This window comes from Aulonocara sp. 'chitande type north' Nkhata Bay, linkage group LG1 (assembly GCF_057382095.1).
Source record: "Aulonocara sp. 'chitande type north' Nkhata Bay isolate Kocher_YH1m ecotype deep benthic linkage group LG1, A_spYH_male_GT1.1, whole genome shotgun sequence".
NCBI classification, from domain to species: domain Eukaryota; kingdom Metazoa; phylum Chordata; class Actinopteri; order Cichliformes; family Cichlidae; genus Aulonocara; species Aulonocara sp. 'chitande type north' Nkhata Bay.
In genome coordinates this window covers 4877315-4898089 of record NC_141344.1, presented here as the reverse complement: position 1 = coordinate 4898089, position 20775 = coordinate 4877315, and the positions used below count along the sequence as shown (strand labels likewise).

Genomic DNA, 20775 nt, shown 5'->3' with positions numbered 1-20775 from the left:
GGACCACTTTGTGTCTTCCTTCTATATTTCATATTCCTCTTGCTATAAGAGCTGTGTAACACCCAAATTTCTCATTAGTAGGATAATAAAGGTTTTCTATGCTATTCTATTCTATTGTAACTGAATCTCTCAGGCCTGAATGTGAAAAAAAGGAAGAAAACAACAACAAAAAAACGGGACAGTCTGGGCAATGAGCTGCGAGAGCTTTTTCTGGTAGAGTCATGCTGACAGATTTCAAATTATTAAGTATGTAACTTCCTTACACTGACAGAAAAGGGAGTGTTACTGGTCTGACCCATCAAATGAGTTTGACGCCACTGATCTATACTTCCCGTTTCCACAAAAAGCGAGGAAATGGGTCACATTCAAAGGTGTGAGATGTGTTATAATATTTACATATTAAATTGTATTTATATTTGTATTTATATTTACATTATTTGCTGCTTTATATACATATTGCTATATGACCATGTTTAACAGCAGACACGAGTTATCAAAGTTACTGTTATTAATTGGTAATCAAAAACAAATTTCTATATTGTAACAGAGTTCAAATTAATTTTATTGGAAACACACGAGGCCATATTAGCTTCAAAGATTAGAAAAGGCGGGGTGTCCAAGACTGAACCCATCTAGGGCAAAGGCCGTTAGGCCAATTATATTAATACTAATTCTACACCTTATACTACAACTGCTACACCACTAATAATGATAATATTAGCAATGGGATGCCTGATGTGAAGTAACACTTAAATAAAACCACTTAAAAAAAAACTATCAAATCCACTTTTTATTAAATGTAATATTCTTAAATTTAAGAATTTGGCTAAACTCAGAACTGCACAATCAATGTACAAAGCAGAAAAAAAAATCTTTGCCTCACAATATTCAGAACTTGTTCCAAATAAGGCCAAATACTAATAACCCAAGAGGAATCTTTATGTTCAGCAAGCCAGTGGTAAGGACAAATGTAAAATATCACAGACTTAGTGTGTGGAACACCTGTACAGATGAAGTTAATGATCATCAATACAAAAATTTGCACGAATATTTAAAAACAATAAATTGCAAGAATATAAGAAATTTTCCTCTCAGGGATTGAGCTGTCTCATTGTATTCTATTGAAGACTTGTCCTCATTTTGATGTATCGACTATATTATGTCAAATTCTGAATACTGACTTGTAAATAATGGAATTTGAAATAAGGGGACAGGAACAGAAAAAGTGTATACTTCATCCTACTCTTTTTTGAGGATAAACATTTCGTAGACAGTTTTCTCTTCTTATTTGAGTTATATTTACATGTTCAAAATATATTATTCTAATTATCTTACAGCAATATATGTGTAATAAAATAAATAACACAACATTTACGCACAAGGAACAGTTTGTTTAAAAAAGTACACATGGCTTAAACCCCTCCAAAAACCACAGAGATAGGCATTCACAAAATTTAAATCTTTACACATTAGAATAATAATTTTTTATTCAGAGTTTCAAAAATCTACAATATTATAGCTGTAATATTAGCATTTATTCAGAGAGACGAAGTAAATCTCTAACATAAATACAGCCAAACAGCCTACCTTTGCATGTTGCTCAGTCCCTGTTAAAATTATTTTATGCGAAATGAGAATTCGGAGCCCACCTGATGTGACAAAAAGGCAAATGAGTAACCCTGAAGAGGTTTATAGGAAGTTGTTGACATGTAAATTATTTTTTGAATAAAAAAGAGGAAGCATAAGCTGACATAAACCTAAAAATACATATATATCTTCTTCTGATAGGTTTGTAGCTTGAACCCATCCGCTGGAACGTTGAAGACAATATAATTACACTGCTAAGCAAGACACAAATAGGTAAAGTTCTTCATGTTACTCGTGCACGGGAGAGACCGGACAGAGCGCCGTCCCTTCGCTTGACCCCAGTTGCTCTTGTCCGTCCTCCCATACACTGTCCTTTTATTGAGGTTACATGAATATGCATAGGTTCATTAACATACGACGTCTACATACAAACAAAGAGTACCTTGCCTGTGTGTGTGTGTGTGTGTGTGTGTGTGTGTGTGTGTGTGTGTGTGTGTGTTGCTGATCAAAGGGTCAAACATTTCTAAGCATAAATAACAATCAACAATACAAACTCTAACATCTTCCACTGGGTGTACAGCAAATACAGGCTAACATTAAACTACTGAAAAATATTACACTGAGTTCTAGACACTGTTCTGTTCACACATTAAGCACTAAGTTATCCTTTTATAAACTAGTTTATCCTGAATTTTAAAGAAATTTGTCATTAGAGGCTAAATTGTGGTATGTCACTGCTATGACCAACAGATAGAAGGGGCTTGAGCACTTTTCTCTGGGATGCGCCAAGTGCCCTTTTCTTGAGGCATTTTTTTTATGTGTGTTTTTTTAAGGAGTCCTGCCTGTGCCTGCCTATCTCATTTAACTATTAATCACAATGTTTTGGTTCTGTGTCATTTTTCCATCATTATTTAATTTTGGATTAGGTGTAAGAGTTGTTAAGTGTGGATAATTAAATAATAGATTGACGCAATAGCAAATTGTGCCTTGTTCTTAGATGGATAGCAAGTGGAGAATGATAGATAGAAGGAGAAAGAGATGCAAAGAGTGAGTCACAGGTAGAGCCTAGTTTATGTCTCACAGTTTTTTTAATCTGTTGCCTAATCTGTTTCCAAGTGCTGACATCAATCTTTGCATTTTATTGTTATCTCATAACACTTTAACCCTTTAAGACCTACTATAGAACCAAGGCCGCCAGAGCTTACTTTATATCTTTACATGCTGTAGTGCCATTTTTGGGAGCATTTCAAGTTGCTACACAGCAATACAACTGTTATAGCCCATATTTTAATAATATGTATGCATTAAGTCCATAGTAACGACATAAATTGCAAAAAAGTGCAATAAACTACAAAAGAATTGAAAATCGTTTTTGTTTGATGCATGATGCAAATTTGCAAAGAAAACAGCATGTGCATGAAAATAAACTATTTTAAGCAGTGCAATTTGAGTTCTAAGCATCCCAGCAACTATTCAGAAAAGCATAAAGTCAAACATCACTTATAAAAACACCAGTATGGACTTTTAAGGCCTACAAGTAAAAAACTACATTTCTGCGAAAATGACGTCACTTCCGGTTTCGGGCAGGTAATGGCGGACATGCGATCGTTGGCGCTGATGTGTTTCAATGTGGGAAGTGTTACGAACAGCTGATCGGATCAGCAAAGCGTGTTTCTTGAATATTATGTTTTTGTTGCTGCAAGCGCTTTTTATGCAATATTCGCAAAGCTATATGTGGAAGGAAACCGTGACCTAGGACAAGCTGATGGCATAAGATGTAAGTACAACTCCTCCGGTTTCATATGCAAAAAAAATATTGTGCTAGCTTACGTGGTTCCGGTTCTAGAGGGATTTAAAAATAGTTACGCAAAACGGAGCGTGCCCGCTCCGACCGGCTTTAAGGGGTTAATAAGCTGCCATCTCTTCCATGGACTTTTCAATGTCCACAGTTTCAGATCAACACAGCCCTGCACTCCAGCACTATCAGCAGCAGGAGCAGCAACAGTGTACCCTATCAGTAGTGCATGGTACAGAAATATTCATTCATTCATAAATATTAGAATAAATAGTTAAATATAGAGATATACTGTAGTTATAAATATACATATAAATGTAAAAGAACAAATATGTTTCCAAATATATGTCATGGTGTAAAAAAGTGACAGGGTGCGTAAAGATGTGATCATGATGTTCATGAAGTGGTTCGAACTTTGCCGCGAGATATGACAGCGATATAAACCCCTCAGACTTCATTCAAAATGTGGGTTTTTGATGGAGAGTTGCGGTTAGTGAGAGTTTGGAGGTTTATGAGAGTGAGGAGAGAAAGTCAGGAGAGAATGGAGCCAGCTAAGAAGAGGAGGATGTCCTCCCCTGTGTGGGAACATTTTGATCTTATATCTCCCAAAAAGGTATGTAAATTTCTACAGAAGATGTATTTTCATAATACTGATGGTGCAATACAATTCATGTTAAGCTGTCTTTACTTTTGTACAAGGTGAAGTGTTTGCTATGTGCCAGGGAGCTGGGATATAACAACAACACCTCATCCATGCTTAGGCACTACAGAGCTTTGCATGAGAATAAGGGGAACACCGATTGTTGAGCAAGACCAGGTGAGCCATCAAATGCCATGATAATATAGCATGCAGTAATGTTACTAAATGATATAACAATATTATACAACTGTAATAAGTTACGTGTATGACAGTTATATTTGTGCTTTGTCTTTATTGTCTTTCCTCAGGAGAACAATCTCAAATAGATGAAGACCTGGTTAGCATGGTGATTGAGGACTCCCAGCCATTTAGCATTGTGGAGGACAAAGGATTTAAAAGATTTGTTAAATCATTAAATCCTAGCTATGTTCTCCCCACTAAAAAGGCCATAAAAGCAGTGAAAATTTAGTTTTTACAGAATAAAATGTGAACAGGCAGTGTGTAGCTGTCCATACCTCAACGTTACAAAAGCACAACCACTGTCCACACCCCAACCACACCTCACCTCACAGTAAATGATCATTTCCATTTTAAGCATTTCCAAATAATCATTTTCCATACTGCCAGTATAAATATACAAAGTAGACTGCCATCGCTACAATATACATGTTTTACACACTCCTTTTGTTGTTGACATTTACAGGCTGTGTGCAAAAGGTCACACTTCAAATTCTTGCCAACTAATATTTTTACGTCCAGTAGGTGTCCTGCTAGAGCAAATGAAGCTTCAAGAAGCTTGGCGCTGGGGTGAACCAATTGGATGAAAAGCTTCAGTGCTTCATGAAGCTTCATCTGCCCATCACTACGTAACACTACCTACTAATTGGAAGGTTGGTGGTTCGATCCCTGGCTCCTCCAGTCTGCATGCCAAGTATCCTTGGGCAAGATATTAACCCCAAGTTGCTCTCCAATGCATCCATCAGAGTATGAATGTGTGTGTCAATGTGGTCTCTATGTTTAGAGAAAGTGCTTTTGACAATGGGTGTGACTGGGTGAATTTGGCAAGTTGTATAGAGGAATTTGAGTACTCTGGGAGAGTAGGAAAGCACTATATCAGAATCAATCAGTCCTCACATAAAAGCAGTAAAACCAGCCTGCCTGACAACACACCTGAACAAGATTCAAATCAATTAACAAAAAGTGGAGGCAGAGGTGCACTGTAAAAAAACAAACTGTAGATTTTACGGTAAAACGCTGGCAGCTGTGGTTGCCAGAAATCTACCGTAAAATTACGGGTGGAACATTTTCTTCTTTAACGGTAAGAAGGTATTGTTATTGTTTATTTTACGGTTAAAAATAGTGCTAGGGTCAATATTTTACCGTAGAAGAAAATGTTTTAACTTGAAGAACAAATGTTTTTCCCTAGAATTAACATGAAAATAACATATTAAGTCTTCTACTCTTTAAGTTTAATACACAAACCATGATTTTATTCAAATTACTAAATGTAACACAAAAATGTCCACCTTAAATTTCGAAAAAAGTATTTTATTTAACATCTTTGATGCTTTGAACATCAAACATTTATATTTTTACTCAACAAATCACAAATAGTTACTGGTTATCTCCATGACAGTAACAGTGAGGAATCACAGAATTCTTACAAGTTCTGTTCAAACTGTGCAAAACCAGTGCTGTAAGTTGAGCACACATTATACTTCACATTACCTTTTGCAGACAATTCAGACGCCATTAAGTGTGTTGGTGCTGTTCTCACTACATAAATGTCAGTACACGTAAAATCTTGACTTTTCAAATTATCCAAATACAAATATAGAGAATTAAAATTTTTTTCTATAATTGAAAGAAAGTCTGAATTGAAGAAATTACAGGAACAAGTTTACACCCACATATTTTGCACACAGAACTGAGTAGTAAAGCTGAAAATGTACATCTTAAAACTGCATCAGGTAACAAACGAAAACTTTACACTTGTTTTGAGAACGTCAACTGCAAATTTTTGGATAACTACAAAATGCCAGCAATGTACATGCAGCATACTTTTACACTATTGTAATACAAATATCTTTAAAACTGGGGAAATTAAAATCCAAGAAACAAAATCGCGGGTTTACCACATTTTCACCAGATACATTTTTCAGATATAAAACAGTGAATCAAAAGTAGAACATGTACTTTTACGAATTGTGTCTAGTAAAACTTCACATTGTTAAAAACTTCCCACTCACAATCAGAAATGTAACAATCGTTTCAAAAACATAACATCTGTAGAGTATGTAACATGGTATACCTTTATCACTTCGTCTCAAACAAGAGGGGTAGGACTAGATCCACTCATGGTCAGCAATGTCTGAGATGAGAGTGAGGACTCTGGGATTGACTGAGAACACTTTTTTCTTCTTGGATTCAACCTTGGTGCCTCTCTCAGGATTTATGGAAAAGAAACACCTTCATGAAAAAAGGGCAAGAGAGATTGAGGAAATTAACAACCTGAGGTGGGATATCAAATGGCCAAGTTTGATAAGCACAAAAATAAATCCATAATAAAAGAAATTTTACCGTTGAAGGAACTCCAGTGTTGATCGTAGTTCCACAGGGTAGTGTACGTTAAAGCAGTAGTAACTGCCAAACATTAGGCAGATAGCAGAGGTGAAGGTTGTGATGCGGTCGTTGACAATCTTCTTGTCAATGCTCAACATGAATGTCTCAGCAGCGAAGCAGGAGGAACCTGAGAATTAAAACAACAACAACAAATCAAAAACTTAAATAACAAGAGCTTTAATGTCAGTCATATATACAAATACAGAGATACTTGTTACATGGATCATAGGATGAGTTATGTTACTAGTTGAACTTACAGTATATGGTTGTGTTATCCAGTGTATTAGTGTGGAAGCAACAGAACATGAAACTAAACAAGTCAAGACTACAAGAACGTGGCAGTTACAACAGAAAAAAAAAGTTGAATTTTGCACTTTCGGCTTACCGCAAACAATGATGACGGGTGTTGGTGGCACTTTCTCCATCTGAACATCTTCTGCAAGGCTTGTCATCTCAACGCAGTGAAACAGAAGCTCTCCCTTCTCGTCAAAATGAGCCAGTAAAAGAAGCATCATCTCAATGACTTCTTGCAAGCAACCACTGGACTGCCCTCTTTCAGTCTGAAGTTTGAGAACAGCATTCAGGACTTGCTTGTGCTTTTGTGCATCAACATATTTGAGGAACTTTAACAGACGTGCACCCTTTTTGTCTACATTGGCAAGGAAGGTCTCCATCAGATTCACACCAGTCAGTTCTTGGAAATGTGCGGTCATACCAACTTCATTGAAGAGAAAGGGCCATTCCTGGCATAGTTTCTGGATGCTTGCCCCTTTGTTGATGTCTTTACGCTGCGTGTAATAGGTGCACTTGACTAGTTCTTTCACAACATCTGTACTGTAGTTATTCTTTTTAAACAGCTTCTTCATTTCTTCTTTTTTTTCAAGCTGACTCCACAGTCTCAGAGAGTGGCAAATGCTTTGGCTCCCAGCTAATACAGCCATATGTGTCTTGAACCCTTGCTTTTTGTTCAGCTGGTATTTCATCTGTGTCGTTGTCGTCATCTGATATTGCTTTGCGTTTTTTTACCTTTGGTGTGTCAGGTCGCTTGACATTTTCAACTCTTGCCTGAAGTTGCTGCAGTGACCTGCCCGTGAGCTCCGCCGGCAGCCAGCTGTGCCTGAGTGACCGAGCCCCAGGCCGAGAGGCCGGGGGCACCCCACCTCCGAAATGCCCCGAGCGAGCCCCAATAAGCGGCCGCCAAGGAGTGAGCCGGTGTGTACCCGGACGCCCACCCCCAGACACAAAGAACCACCAACGCACCGACACCTGAGGGAGTCCGCCACCGGCAGGGGAAGTGGTGGTGGGTGGAGATAGGCCCTCCAAGGTTTGGAGGCCTGAGATGTCCCCAGAGAGGTGGCGTCTGATACCCAACCTGACATATAGACACAGACATACAGGTACACACAGACACAAACATCCATTCCCACCCTCATGCTCTCATATGCACTTACACCACACTCAACCGACGTGGAGACAGACATAAAGAGACGCTGTATTAGGGCTGGGCGATATATCGAGTTTTTAAAAAATATCGATATATTTTCATACGAGATATAAGATGTGACAATATCGTTTATATCGATATAGTCTATGTTACGTTATAATTATACTTGTGGAGCCGCAGGTTTGCCTCTCTTTCGTCCACTTTTGTCTCTACGCAACGTTACTCGGCCTCGCCTCTCCTGCACTGAACACAACTCCCCCATAGCTTCACCTGCAGGCAATGACAAGATGAAAGCGGAAAATCTCCGTTAGCGAGTTACCGTGCGTGGGGCTGGATGGCGTCAACGTGTTAGCGAGCTAACCGCGCTAACGACATGCAGCCCAGAGGGGCTGCACGGGCTAAAATCCTTTCCTTTTCTCAAAAATCGACAGTGCGCCTTATGTATGAATTCTGGTTGTGCTTACTGACCGCGAACCGATTTTATGTGGTACACAGCGCTCAGCAATCTGTCAAAAAATGTTTTAATATGACTTTGCTAAGCTACGGAGCTGCACCGCTTGATGGATTGTCGGAGAATTACGGCTACAGAGGAGGAGCCTCGCGGAGTGATACGTACTGTGTGTGTATAAGGACCACAAATGGCACCTGTTCAGAGACGTGGTGCAGCTGTGAAATCTGTCTCTTTGTTATTATGCTCAGCGTCTATTAGTTTACATTTTGACTGCACAATTGTGAGCTTTTTGTTATGCACAAAAACAACATTGTTTTCTTTTATTTATGGACCATGATTATTTAATATATGCTGATAATTTATTTTTGAGTAATATCTACGCTGTATGTAAATAAAAGTGCCCGTGTGACATCTGGGACACAGTGTGACTAAGAACTCTCTTTTTGTTCTTAACTTATGGCTTAAAAAAAAAAATCGAGATATATATCTTATATCGCCATCCAGCTAAAAAATATCGAGATATGAATTTTGGGTCATATCGCCCAGCCCTACGCTGTATACACGATCACACTCCCCACGCGTACTCTACCAACCGGGTCTAGGTACCCTTGCCCCTGGAGGGGGGAACTGCACCCGGACCCAGGTGGTGTTACACTTTTCCCTGCAGTGGGGAGAGGCAGACCGCCCCGACTCCGCAGCAGCAGGGAGGCCCCACACCCCAGACCGCAGTCGGACGGCCAACTCCTCCTAGCCCCCCCGCTCCAGCAGGCCGCAGAGAACGGGGGTGAGAGAAGACTCCAAACCTCCCTCCACCCGCTCATTGTAGTGTTGATGCATGTGTGTTCTAAGGTGCAATTAAAACCCAGAAGGGCATGGAGCTACCTGCCAGAGAGCAGCAGGTAAGCGCATAGTCCCTCCTGCTAGCCCTCAATGTCTACGTAAAGAATTAAATACAGACCTGAACTTTATCCCCTGAACTTCTGACACGTCTTCTCTTTCCAGTTGTTCAGTGGCAGATCTATACGTTTCTGGGGTCCGCTGAGGTCCACACACTGCTGGATCAGCACCCTGAAATTCAGTTCGAGTTAACAGACAATATCTGCATAAGTACACTGATGAACTGAAATTTTCTGTAAAACCCCCAATACAATGAGAGCCCAGGTTGTCTCCAGCAATGCAGTAGAGCGCTCCTTTCACAACAGTTTTGTCTGCCATTGTTATCCCATTCTCCTCTAGGCAAGGCAAGGCAAGGCAAGGCAAGTTTATTTGTATAGCACAATTCAACAACAAGGTGATTCAAAGTGCTTTACAGAGACATTAGAAACAAAAACAAATAAAAAGCATGATTTAAAATTGATTAAAACAAGCAAATAAACTAACTAACTAATTAACAAACAAACAAACAAAACAGTATATAAAATCAAAACAGATAAAATCAGAACAGTAGATAAAATCAGTAGTTAAATGTAAGTTTTGAAATTTAAGCTTAAAAGTGTGGATTTGGTGCTTTATTCAAATGCAGCTGAGAACAGGTGAGTCTTCAACCTGGATTTAAATAAACTGAGTGTTTCAGCTGATCTGAGGCTTTCTGGGAGTTTGTTCCAGATATAAGGAGCATAAAAGCTGAATGCAGCTTCTCCGTGTCTGGTTCTGACTCTGGGAACTGATAAAAGACCGGATCCAGATGACCTGAGGGATCTGGAAGGTTCATACTGGGTCAGGAGGTTATTGATGTATTTTGGTCCTAAACCATTCAGAGCTTTATAGACCAGCATCAGAACTTTAAAGTCTATCCTCTGACGGACAGGCAGCCAGTGTAAAGACCTCAGAGCTGGACTGATGTGGTCCACTTTTTTGGTCTTAGTGAGGACTCGAGCAGGAGAGTTCTGAATGAGCTGTAGTTGTCTGACTGATTTTTTCGGTAGACCTGTAAAGATGCTGTTACAGTAATCAAGCCTACTAAAGATGAATGCATGGACTAGTTTTTCCAGGTCCTGTTGAGACATCAGATCTTTTATCCTTGAAATATTCTTGAGGTGATAGTAAGCTGACTTTGTTATTGTCTTAATGTGTTTTTCTAAGTTTAGGTCTGCATCCATCACTACACCCAAATTTCTCGCCTGGTTTGTGGTTTTTAGATGTATAGATTGAAGTTCTCTGGTGACCTGTAATCGTTTTTCTTTGGCGCCAAAGACTATTACCTCAGTTTTGTTTTTGTTTAGCTGGAGAAAATTGTGGCACAACCAGTCATTGATTTCCTCAATGCATTTACCAAGAGCCTGCACAGGGCCTTGGTCTCCTGGTGACATTGTGATATATATTTGTGTGTCATCTGCATAGCTGTGATAGTTTATTTTGTTGTTGTTTATAATCTGTGCCAGTGGGAGCATGTAAATGTTAAACAGAAGGGGTCCCAAGATGGAACCTTGGGGAACTCCACATGTGATACTTGTCTGCTCAGATGTGAAGTTACCTATTGATACAAAGTATTTCCTGTTTTCTAAGTATGTTTTGAACCAGTTTAGTACAGTTCCTGAAAGACCTGTCCAGTTCTCCAGTCGTTTGAGTAATATGTTGTGGTCAACTGTATCAAATGCTGCACTGAGATCCAGTAAAACTAAGACTGACATTTTTCCACTGTCTGTATTCAGACATATGTCATTAAACACTTTGGTCAGAGCGGTTTCAGTGCTGTGGTTCTGTCTAAAACCTGACTGGAAGGCATCGTAGCAATTATTCTGTTTTAAGAAGTAATTGAGCTGTTGAGAAACTGCTTTTTCAATGATCTTACTTAAAAATGGGAGATTTGAGATCGGCCTGTAGTTGTTCATTTGTGTCTTGTCAAGATTGTCCTTTTTCAGTATAGGTTTTATTACAGCAGTTTTTAGTGATTCTGGAAACACACCTGATAATAAAGAAAAGTTGACGATCTGTAACAGGTCTGACTCTAAAGTCTTTGAGACCTTTTTGAAAAAACTTGTTGGCAGGACATCTAAACAGCAGGAGGAGGAGTTCAGTTGACCTAAGATGTCCTCCAGGTCTTTGCTGTTAATAGGTTGAAACTGTTTCATGGTGTTTAAACAGTTTTTTGGTGGACACAGTACATATCCTGGATCTGCTGTTGATGTACCAATTGCTTGTCTAATTTTTTGGATTTTTTCAGTGAAGAATTTGGCAAAGTCATTGCAGGCCATGGTCGAATGAAGTTCAGCTGCCACTGACACAGGAGGGTTTGTTAGCCTGTCAACTGTAGAAAATAAGACCCGAGCATTATGGCTGTTTTTAGTGATTATGTCAGAGAAGTAGGACCTCCTTGCACTCCTCAGTTGTAAATTATAATTGTGAAGTTTCTCTTTATAGATGTCATAATGAACCTGGAGGTTTGTTTTTCTCCATCTGCGCTCAGCTTTCCTGCACTCTCTTTTTTCATTTTTCACCAGTGTGGAGTTTCTCCATGGAGACTTTTTCCTTCCAGAGATAACCTTCACCTTAATGGGAGCAATAGTGTCCATTACTTTTAACATGTTAGCATTGAAGCTATTGACGAGCTCATTGACTGACCCTCTGGACAGGTCAGGTGTTAATGGGAAGACCTGGTTAAAAATTGCACTACTGTGTTCAGTTATACACCGTTTTGTGATCACTGTTGTTGATATATTTGTGTGGGCTGAGATTTTACTTTCAAAGAAAACACAGTAATGATCAGACAGGCCCACATCAGACACAGTAACCTTTGAAATGCTCAGGCCTTTGGAGATCAGTAGGTCAAGAGTGTGTCCTCTATTATGTGTGGCCTCTGTTACATGCTGAGTCAGCCCAAAGTTGCCTAGAGTGTTACTTAGGTCTTTAGTCCCTTTGTCCTGAGGGTTGTCCACATGAATGTTAAAATCCCCAGCAATAATTACACAGTCAAAATCAACACAGATCACAGACAACAGTTCACTGAGGTCATTAAAAAAGTCTGTGCAGTATTTGGGAGGCCTGTAAACATTAAGAAACACAACTTTGGATGGGGCCTTCAGCTGCAAAGCCACATATTCAAAAGACTGAAAACTTCCAGGAGATAGCTGCTTACATTGAAATGATTCATTAAATAAGACAGCAACCCCTCCTCCTCTCCTGCTCGCCCTGACCTCACTGATAAAACTGTAGTTAGGAGGGGTCGTCTCGATGAGAACAGCTCCACTGTTACTTTGGTCCAACCAAGTTTCAGTTAAAAACATAAAATCAAGGCTGTGCTCAGTGATTAAATCATTAATTAAAAATGTTTTCCCAGCTAAAGATCTAACGTTTAATAAAGCCAACTTAAGTGTTTTAGAGGTATTACTTGTCCCCTCGTGTTTGGGAGCAGTCTGTGGCACACAAGGTATGTTTACTATATTTAAAGATCTTTTAGAGCGCAGCTCTCTGTGTTTTGACCAGGCCACATGTCTCCTTCTGTCACCTAAAAGTACAGAAATTTTAAAACCTTCTAGTAAACAGGGTCCCAGCTTCTCCTGGGAAAAGTCATCACTGCCATAATCCTCACAGCCCGGACCCTTCACACATCACGCATCAGACTGCGGAGACAGGGCATGAAGAGGAACTAAGGGGGGCGAGGCTGGGCAATGTGACTTCGATTGCTCTGTTGAGGGTGGGGCTCGATGGCGAACCTTTGGCCGCTCTGGTGGGGGGTTTATGGGGGACAAAAAGGGATTGGGACGGGGGGTAGATCTGAGCCCAGCATTGACCCGCTCCATCATCTCCTCAGTGAATTTCAGGTGTGGGGAGGAGGGAGAAAGGGAGGGGGAGGAGGGTGATGGCCTGTCAGGGGTTTTGGGGACTGGTCCCTTGTCCTGGTCGTTGGTGTTGTTGAGAGAGTTGGAGGCAAATAGGGACCCCTCTTCTTGCCTTAGATGTCTCTCCTTTCTGAGGCTCTTCCTCAGATGCCTTAGGTGTCTCTCCTTTCTGAGGCTCTTCCCGGGTGGGGGCAAATGGAGCTCCTCCTCAAGGTTTCTGCTGGGCTTTGTCTGTTCTTGGAGTACTGTTTGTTCCTCTTTATGAGATAACTCCTCGTTTATCTCAGCCTTGGCACCAAGCACAGATGGATGACGTATGGAATAAAACAAGTTGGAGGTGAACAGTTTCACCCCTGACTTGTTAAAATTAAATCCATTTGCTTTAAACAGATGCCTGCGTTCCCAAAAAATATTAAAGTTGTCGATAAAATGCACTGAGTGGTCGGCACATGCTGATATAAGCCATTTATTCAGTGTAAACAACCTGCTGAATCTCTCGTCTCCTCCTCTGACCGGCGGTACAGGTCCACTGATGAATACAGCTGCATTCAGAGAGTTTACAGTATTTAATAATCCAGTAAAGTCCCGCTTCAGAACCTCCGACTGTTGTTTGGACACATCGTTTGACCCTGTATGCAGAACAATGTTTGTCACAGTTGGATATTCATCTGCAATTTGAAGAATTCTCTCCTTCAGGTTGTTGACCATATCCTTAGAAAAGCAGAGGACTTTAGTGTTCTTACCGCACATCCTTTGTACATCCTTTACGGCAGAGTCACCCACAATCAGAGTTTCAGTACCTTCAAATCAGTCAGGAGTTCTGAAAAAACATTTTCATGGCCAAATTCTTTGAAATCCTTCTCCCTACACAGTAAGTGTAGGGAGGGTGGATGTTGAGTAGAGAGAAGTACACAGCCAAAACCTTGTGCTTCTTTTTGGCAGAACCAAGTGGGTTCACTACTTCAAATGCATCCTGGTATAGAACCAGCTTGAGGCAATGTGGATTTTCCTGAAAAAATTTGTTTGACACAAACACGTTACCATCACAACAGTCGCTGAGAACATCTGGGCCCTATTTCAGGAACCCGGTTTAGTGCAAAGTCTGAGTAAGTATACCCTGAGTTAACGAAAACTCTGGGTTTTCGGTTTCACAAAGCGAGTTTAGATTAATCCTGAGTGAGTCACTATGACGACACACTCCGTGAAGCTAACCTGCTCCCTAGCAGGTTTACTTCAACTAACCCTGACGTTCTCCACCTCTTTGTCAGAAACCTGACTGTAGGAAGTGTCAGACATGGCGTGCCCCTTCCTTGAAGAGCCAGTAGATGTTGAAGCCCAAATTCTCCGCAGAGCTCTCCGCCGGGAGAGAGTGATTAGAGCGCGTTTGGACATTTTATCATTTCCTGATGATTTTCTGTGTGAACGTTACCGTTTTTCAGCACAATCTATAATTTATTTGAATAACATCCTCAGGCCTAATATTGCTCATGTGACACATCGTGGACATTCTCTCAGTTCTGTACATATTATTTGTATTGCACTTCGGTTTTTTGCAAACGGGAGCTTTCTGTATAATATTGATGACGCTGAGCACGTTTCCAAGGCTACCGTCTGTCGGGCAGTCAGGAATGTTACAGTTGCACTGAAACGTCTCCTGTACTCGTCTGTGGTGTTCCCCGGTCATAGACCCACAAGATTTATCAAAGAGGGATTCCACAAAATTGCAGGTATCAGGATGAACAAAACTCAATTCATGATGTGGTGATACTTGAACTACTACTTAAATTTTACATTTATTTTCACGGTTCCCAGGCGTGATTGGCTGTATAGATGGCACTCACATTCCAATCATTGCTCCTTCAGTAAATGAAGGAGACTATGTGAACAGGAAGTCTTTCCACAGCATTAATGTACAGGTACATAGTTCCCTGTAGCATTTCAAACTAACAAATTATTTCATTACAGTAATGGATGCTAATTTGTGTTCTCTGCACTGTGAAGATCATATGTGATGCTGCCAACATTATCACAAATGTGGAAGCCAAGTGGCCAGGCTCTGTGAGTGGTGGTGGTGGAGGACCCCCACCTGTTTTTCGGGCCTCCGCTTTTTTTCTAGTGGCCATAACGGGTCACATTTGAGCATACAGAGTAAGCAAATATTTACTTGTAATGTGCTCAGATAATTTCAATAAGTGCTTACAGAAAGAAAATTAATGTAGCCTCTAACTGCAATTGATTTACATAGGACAAACAGACCAAGCACTATGGCTCATAATACAATTACACCTTACCTGTTTGGACTATATTTTTATATTTCATTTTTACTTGCTGCCAGGAACGTTTGGGGCCTGTTGGGTTGCACCTGCGCTCACATCACGTCACAAAATAAAATGTATAAAATAAAAAATGAAATATAATAAATAACGTGTTAAATGGGTGGAAATCCCTAGATCAATGTTTAGATTAACACTCACGCATTGACTCTGTCGGCTATGTTTTGCCATGCATGCTCCCTTTCTTTTGCAACTGAGGCTGTGTTACTTTTTTCCCGCAAAATTTGCATGTTATCGGCATATGCTGCCATCAGAATTTCGGCCTCAAGCGCTGTAACATACATTGACCGCGCCTTCTTTCCCTCCGTCTCCATGGTGACTCGCTTAATCTGTGCTCCACTAATCAGGGCTTTATGTATCCTCGTGCGCGCGCTTAACTTAGGGTTAAAGCAACTCCGCGTTGACTGAACTACTTGTTATCAGCTATTCTGAAACCGGATATTCCGAGTTGGACAGTTCGGGGTTACTCAACCCTGAGTATCGTTTTTCACTCTGAGTTTTCTAAACCGGCTTCCTGAAATAGGGCCCTGGTCTTGAAACATTATTAGGATCCACTGATATGAGACCTTGCCAAAAACTTGATTCCAGCATACCCTTCAAAGTATTTAGCAGAGGAACATAATAGGCAAATCTCTCCATCCTGTTCTCGTCCCTGCCCAAAAACACTTTTCTGGGTTCAACATACTTGAACACATCTTTAAAGCACTGAACTCTTGAATAAGCAGTTCTCATGGGCCCTGTGTGACAAGCTGAGAACAAGTCAGATTGTTTTACTGTGTCACAGATTTTTATAATGCCTTCATCTGAAACTGACATACCTTTTAGAAGTGACCTTAGTCTATTCAGTGTATACATCTGTCCCAATTCATGTATATTTTGTATTTCTTCAACAATGGTTTGAATGGTAGATGCTGGCAGAAGATGTTGTCCCTGTAGTTTAATGTAAAACATACATACATTTCTGAGATACAGGTCACTGAAATTAGACCCATCCATTCCAGGGTCTTCTATATCTGATACACTGGCACCTTCCTGTATGGTGGCACTTGTAGATGGACTCTCTGACTGAGTATCTTTGTTTAAACCACAAATCACATTTTCCAAACGTTTGTGTTTTCTAGACATATGGGAGGTAAATGTAGATTTTACAGAGAACACACTTTGGCATCCTCTCACTGGACAAGTTACATGCCGTCCCTCTTCTATGTGTTCCTTTAAGTGAGCAATCAAAGCTTTAGTTCCCTCACATTGGCGTTCACAAAGTGAGACAGTGCAATTCAAACCCATTAAGGTAGCATTCTGAGAAACAGTTGCAGTACCAGTGTGGTGGCGGTAGAAGTGAGACTTTAAAGCAGCATATCCAGAAAACACCTGCTTACAACTTACTTCAACACATTTAAAAATACACCGGGGTTCATTACAATGCAGTCTGCAATGCAAAACATAAGCTTTCACGGACTGAACCGATTCTCCACATATGCTGCAAAAATACATAGTCAATATGACACAGCTGCGAGGCTAGCTAACTTAAAAGCTTCAGCCGGATGTTAAACAAGGCGGGAAAATCCAGGCCGCATTTAGACAAAGCATTCAAATATAGCTATACTAATTAGACGGTTTCCATTAATACACCCGTCTCCAAAACACGTCTCAAAACGCGCACTGCTGGTTTTGCAAGGCTCTTTTCAGCCTGATGTAGCTAACACTAATGCTAGAAATTAGCTAAAGCTAACGTAAATTTATCATTTGCGCCTTCACTGCCTGCAACACAATGCTGTCGATAAATAAACCAAGTTGTAGTGATGGCCCGCTTGAAGCTGACGCTCCGGAGCGTGTGTCGAAAAAAACAACACACTGGTTCAGAAGCACTGTGTCGAGGCTTGCTTCGTTTGGCAAAAGTCACGTGACCAGTGACGTCCGAAGCTTCATTACGCACGTAACTGCTTCGGTACCTGATTCAAACGGATATAAGGAAGTGAATCATCCACGGGATTCGTGGAGTGTGTTGATGGTGACAGAGAGCGAAGAGGTGATCATTCCACTGACAGATATGGAGCCAGCGAGGAAGAGAGGACATTCTGGCGTGTGGGAATATTTTGAGTTGATTTTGCTCAATTCATTTTATCTGCCGAAGTGAAAAACTTGAAATGTCCAAAATCATGTTTTCATAATGTAAATATCATTACAGCATATGACTTTAGGAACACTTCCATGTGAATTAAAGCTAATGAAGACTACAACAATGTATTTGACACTATACGTACATTACATTGCTACAGTTTAGAAAATCATTTTGTTTATTGTTTTTAGGTGATAGTCTGCAGGACCCAGGAATACCTGCATATCTACCAGCTTGCAGTGTAGTTCCTGCACTCCACAGCCTCTTCTGTTCCATGCAAGTGGATTTTCTCCAGGGCAGGAGAAACTATTTCTAAGAAAAGAAACAGACTCAGCCAGCGCACAGTAACACTAATCCTCTTTTTAAATGTAAATAACAAAAGGGCTACCTGACATGTTTTACTTTGCAAGTTCTTGATTAGGGGTGGGTTTTGATTATCGCCTTTCTGATTACAATCCATGCTAAATTGAATAAAGTGATATTGATTCATTAAAATCCCGTGTCGATTTGTAAATTAACGTTATTATGCCTGAAACGCCAGCATCTCAGGTTAAACCTCACAACATGTCGTCAAACACCATGCAGCTAAAACAGTAACTGGGAGCAGGTTTACGGATTCTGCATACAAACGTGAACACAGAGCGCGGACCCGACGCGTCAGAGTCAGATTTTGGTGCGTCGTCGGGTCAGCGCTGTGTTTGCCTCTTTTTTTTCCCGCTGGCTTCTGCAGCTGCAGGTTTCATAACTCTCTGTTTACATCTCTAATTAAGTCTCACATGTGTCAGCTTTCTTTTAATAGATACGAAATTATGGATATATACTGTTAAATGATCAGAATTGTAATATTTCTGACTGAGGCAAAACTTTCCAGATTCCAATCAAATTGAATCGGATCCTGTATCGAATCAAAAATGATTCTACAAATCAGTGACGATGCAGCCGTACTCAGCTCCCTAAGCATTTTCCCTTTCCAGTTCACAATCAATCCCACCCCTAGGTCAAAAATATGTATAGGACAATTGGCCTAATCTAATATTTTGTATGAACCTGTCCAGCTGTCCAGTGATTAAACGACAAGTAGATGGAGGCAGGACTTCACAGCAGGGGCATACTCCATAATGTGCTGTGTGTTATCATATGTATATTATATATATTGCTCACTTATTGTATTTACCAACATCAAGGAGTTATGAGCAAAGAAAGGCCACACCATAGTGCATGTTTAAATAGGGAAAGTTTATTGATCAAAATGTATTACGCAGATACGCATTACATTTTTTTCAGCCCCCCAATCGAGAAAACAAAACCAATTACATGTTCAAAGCAACGGAACGGTGGCCCAATATCAGAGAGAACTCCACTCTTGAGTGAGCAGTGATAATTGAGCAGTCCGTTTTATTTTGCAGATTCAAGCTGCTCTTCAAAATTTTCACCACCAGATGTCACCGGAGAGGACTGTGTTGAAAAGCTTCGAGTAATGAACCGTTTTTCAATACAAGCTTCAGTGCTTCGGAAAGCTTCATTTGGCCATCACTACCAAGTTGGATTATTTTCTTACCGTAGTAACTGAAGATGAGCTGTGGCAGACGTTAAATTTAAAAAATGAGAAACAAGTCCACGAAAATGAAGATAGCGTGCTGCCGTAGTCCAAAGCAAAACTTGTGTGGAGCTGTACAGACGTTATCTGCGGTGGAGCCTGATGCAGTGCGCTGATTGGCCGGTTTGAAATCAGGCACCTTGATGTGAAACGGTGCTCTAAACATCAGGGGAAAACGCCTAGTTTTGGGAGGAGGTGCTTTTAAAATCTTTTTTCTTCATATGATAATTAACTATGAATAAATAGAACAGACAACAGATTATTGTTTTAACACTTTTGGGATTATATGAATTCACTCAATAATATAGTATGTCTATCATTAGCTGTAGGTCTCTCAAGTTGTTGTTAGCTTTTACATTTTAAACTCATGGTTTATTGAGTTCAACAGAATGTAGATTTAACAGCTACATCCCATATTCTTTACAAAAACTACATCCAAAAATTGCCCTAATACATTTCTAGTACAAAGATCTTGGGACATATGAATATGCTGTATTAAATGTGCAATGAATCAAGAATGGATTTAATGTAAAGTGCTTTGGGCTTCTTGAAAACTGCTATCTAATCCATTATTATTATTATGTGAAATTAATGCAAAAATCACAAAGTCATATTACAGCATGTATCCATTACTAGCACAACCATGCTTACATTCAGCAATTAAAACCTGTATTTTTTTCAATAAATAAATGTAAAAAAAAATTGTGTTTGCCTGTTCTAAAGTTTATTGGAATCTTCTGTTAAAAAAACTATGAAAGAGTGATTTACAGTAGGTTTATGTATTTTTTTCAGAGAAAAAATGTACATATTACGGTTTTTCTACATTTCTTTATTTACGGCAATTTCACATCAAATCAACAGTTTTAAACTGTTTTATAGTTAACAGGTTTTTCCTGTCGTATTTTTTACTGTCTTTCACTGTTAAATATACAGATCTTTTTTACAGTGTGATCCATCCCAGCTTCAAAATGTCCTCTTAACAGCAGTGTTGCAGCTCACTGAAATTTTTAATGACCAACACGTAGGACTAAAATGATGTCCTTTATGTTATCTAAAATGTACAAAATCTTCAATTTTACTTATTAACATTTTCTGGTCATTTCTAAATCAATTTTATCTATCCATTTTCTTATTCAGCTTGGGGCTGTAGGGGTACTGGAACTTATTTTTCATGGGACAAGAGAAAGGGAACATAAAAATACAAAATGCTATCATAACTTTATACAACTTTTATTTTATGTACATTTTATTGTAAGTTACTCTTTTGCAGTATTTTCTTCTCACACCACTTTGTGAATCTATATACAGTAGGTATTTCATATTTAATCAACAAATTCAATTTCAATTCAATTTTATTTTATAGCGCCAAATCACAACAACAGTCGCCTCAAGGTGCTTTATATTGTACA

At 39.7% G+C, this 20775-nt stretch overlaps 1 protein-coding gene across 1 annotated transcript; it reads right to left on the bottom strand.

Moving 5' to 3' along the window:
- Positions 1–5601: 5601 nt before the first annotated feature.
- LOC147338550 (uncharacterized) lies at positions 5602–19448 on the bottom strand. The gene is made up of 5 exons (XM_086302365.1): positions 19328–19448; positions 9498–9607; positions 7030–8358; positions 6603–6771; positions 5602–6491 (listed from the first exon to the last, which is right to left on the bottom strand). The coding sequence occupies exons 3-5, from the start codon at positions 7643–7645 to the stop codon at positions 6368–6370; spliced, it is 909 nt and encodes a 302-aa protein (XP_086158491.1). The 5' UTR covers positions 7646–8358; positions 9498–9607; positions 19328–19448; the 3' UTR covers positions 5602–6367.
- Positions 19449–20775: the final 1327 nt, after the last annotated feature.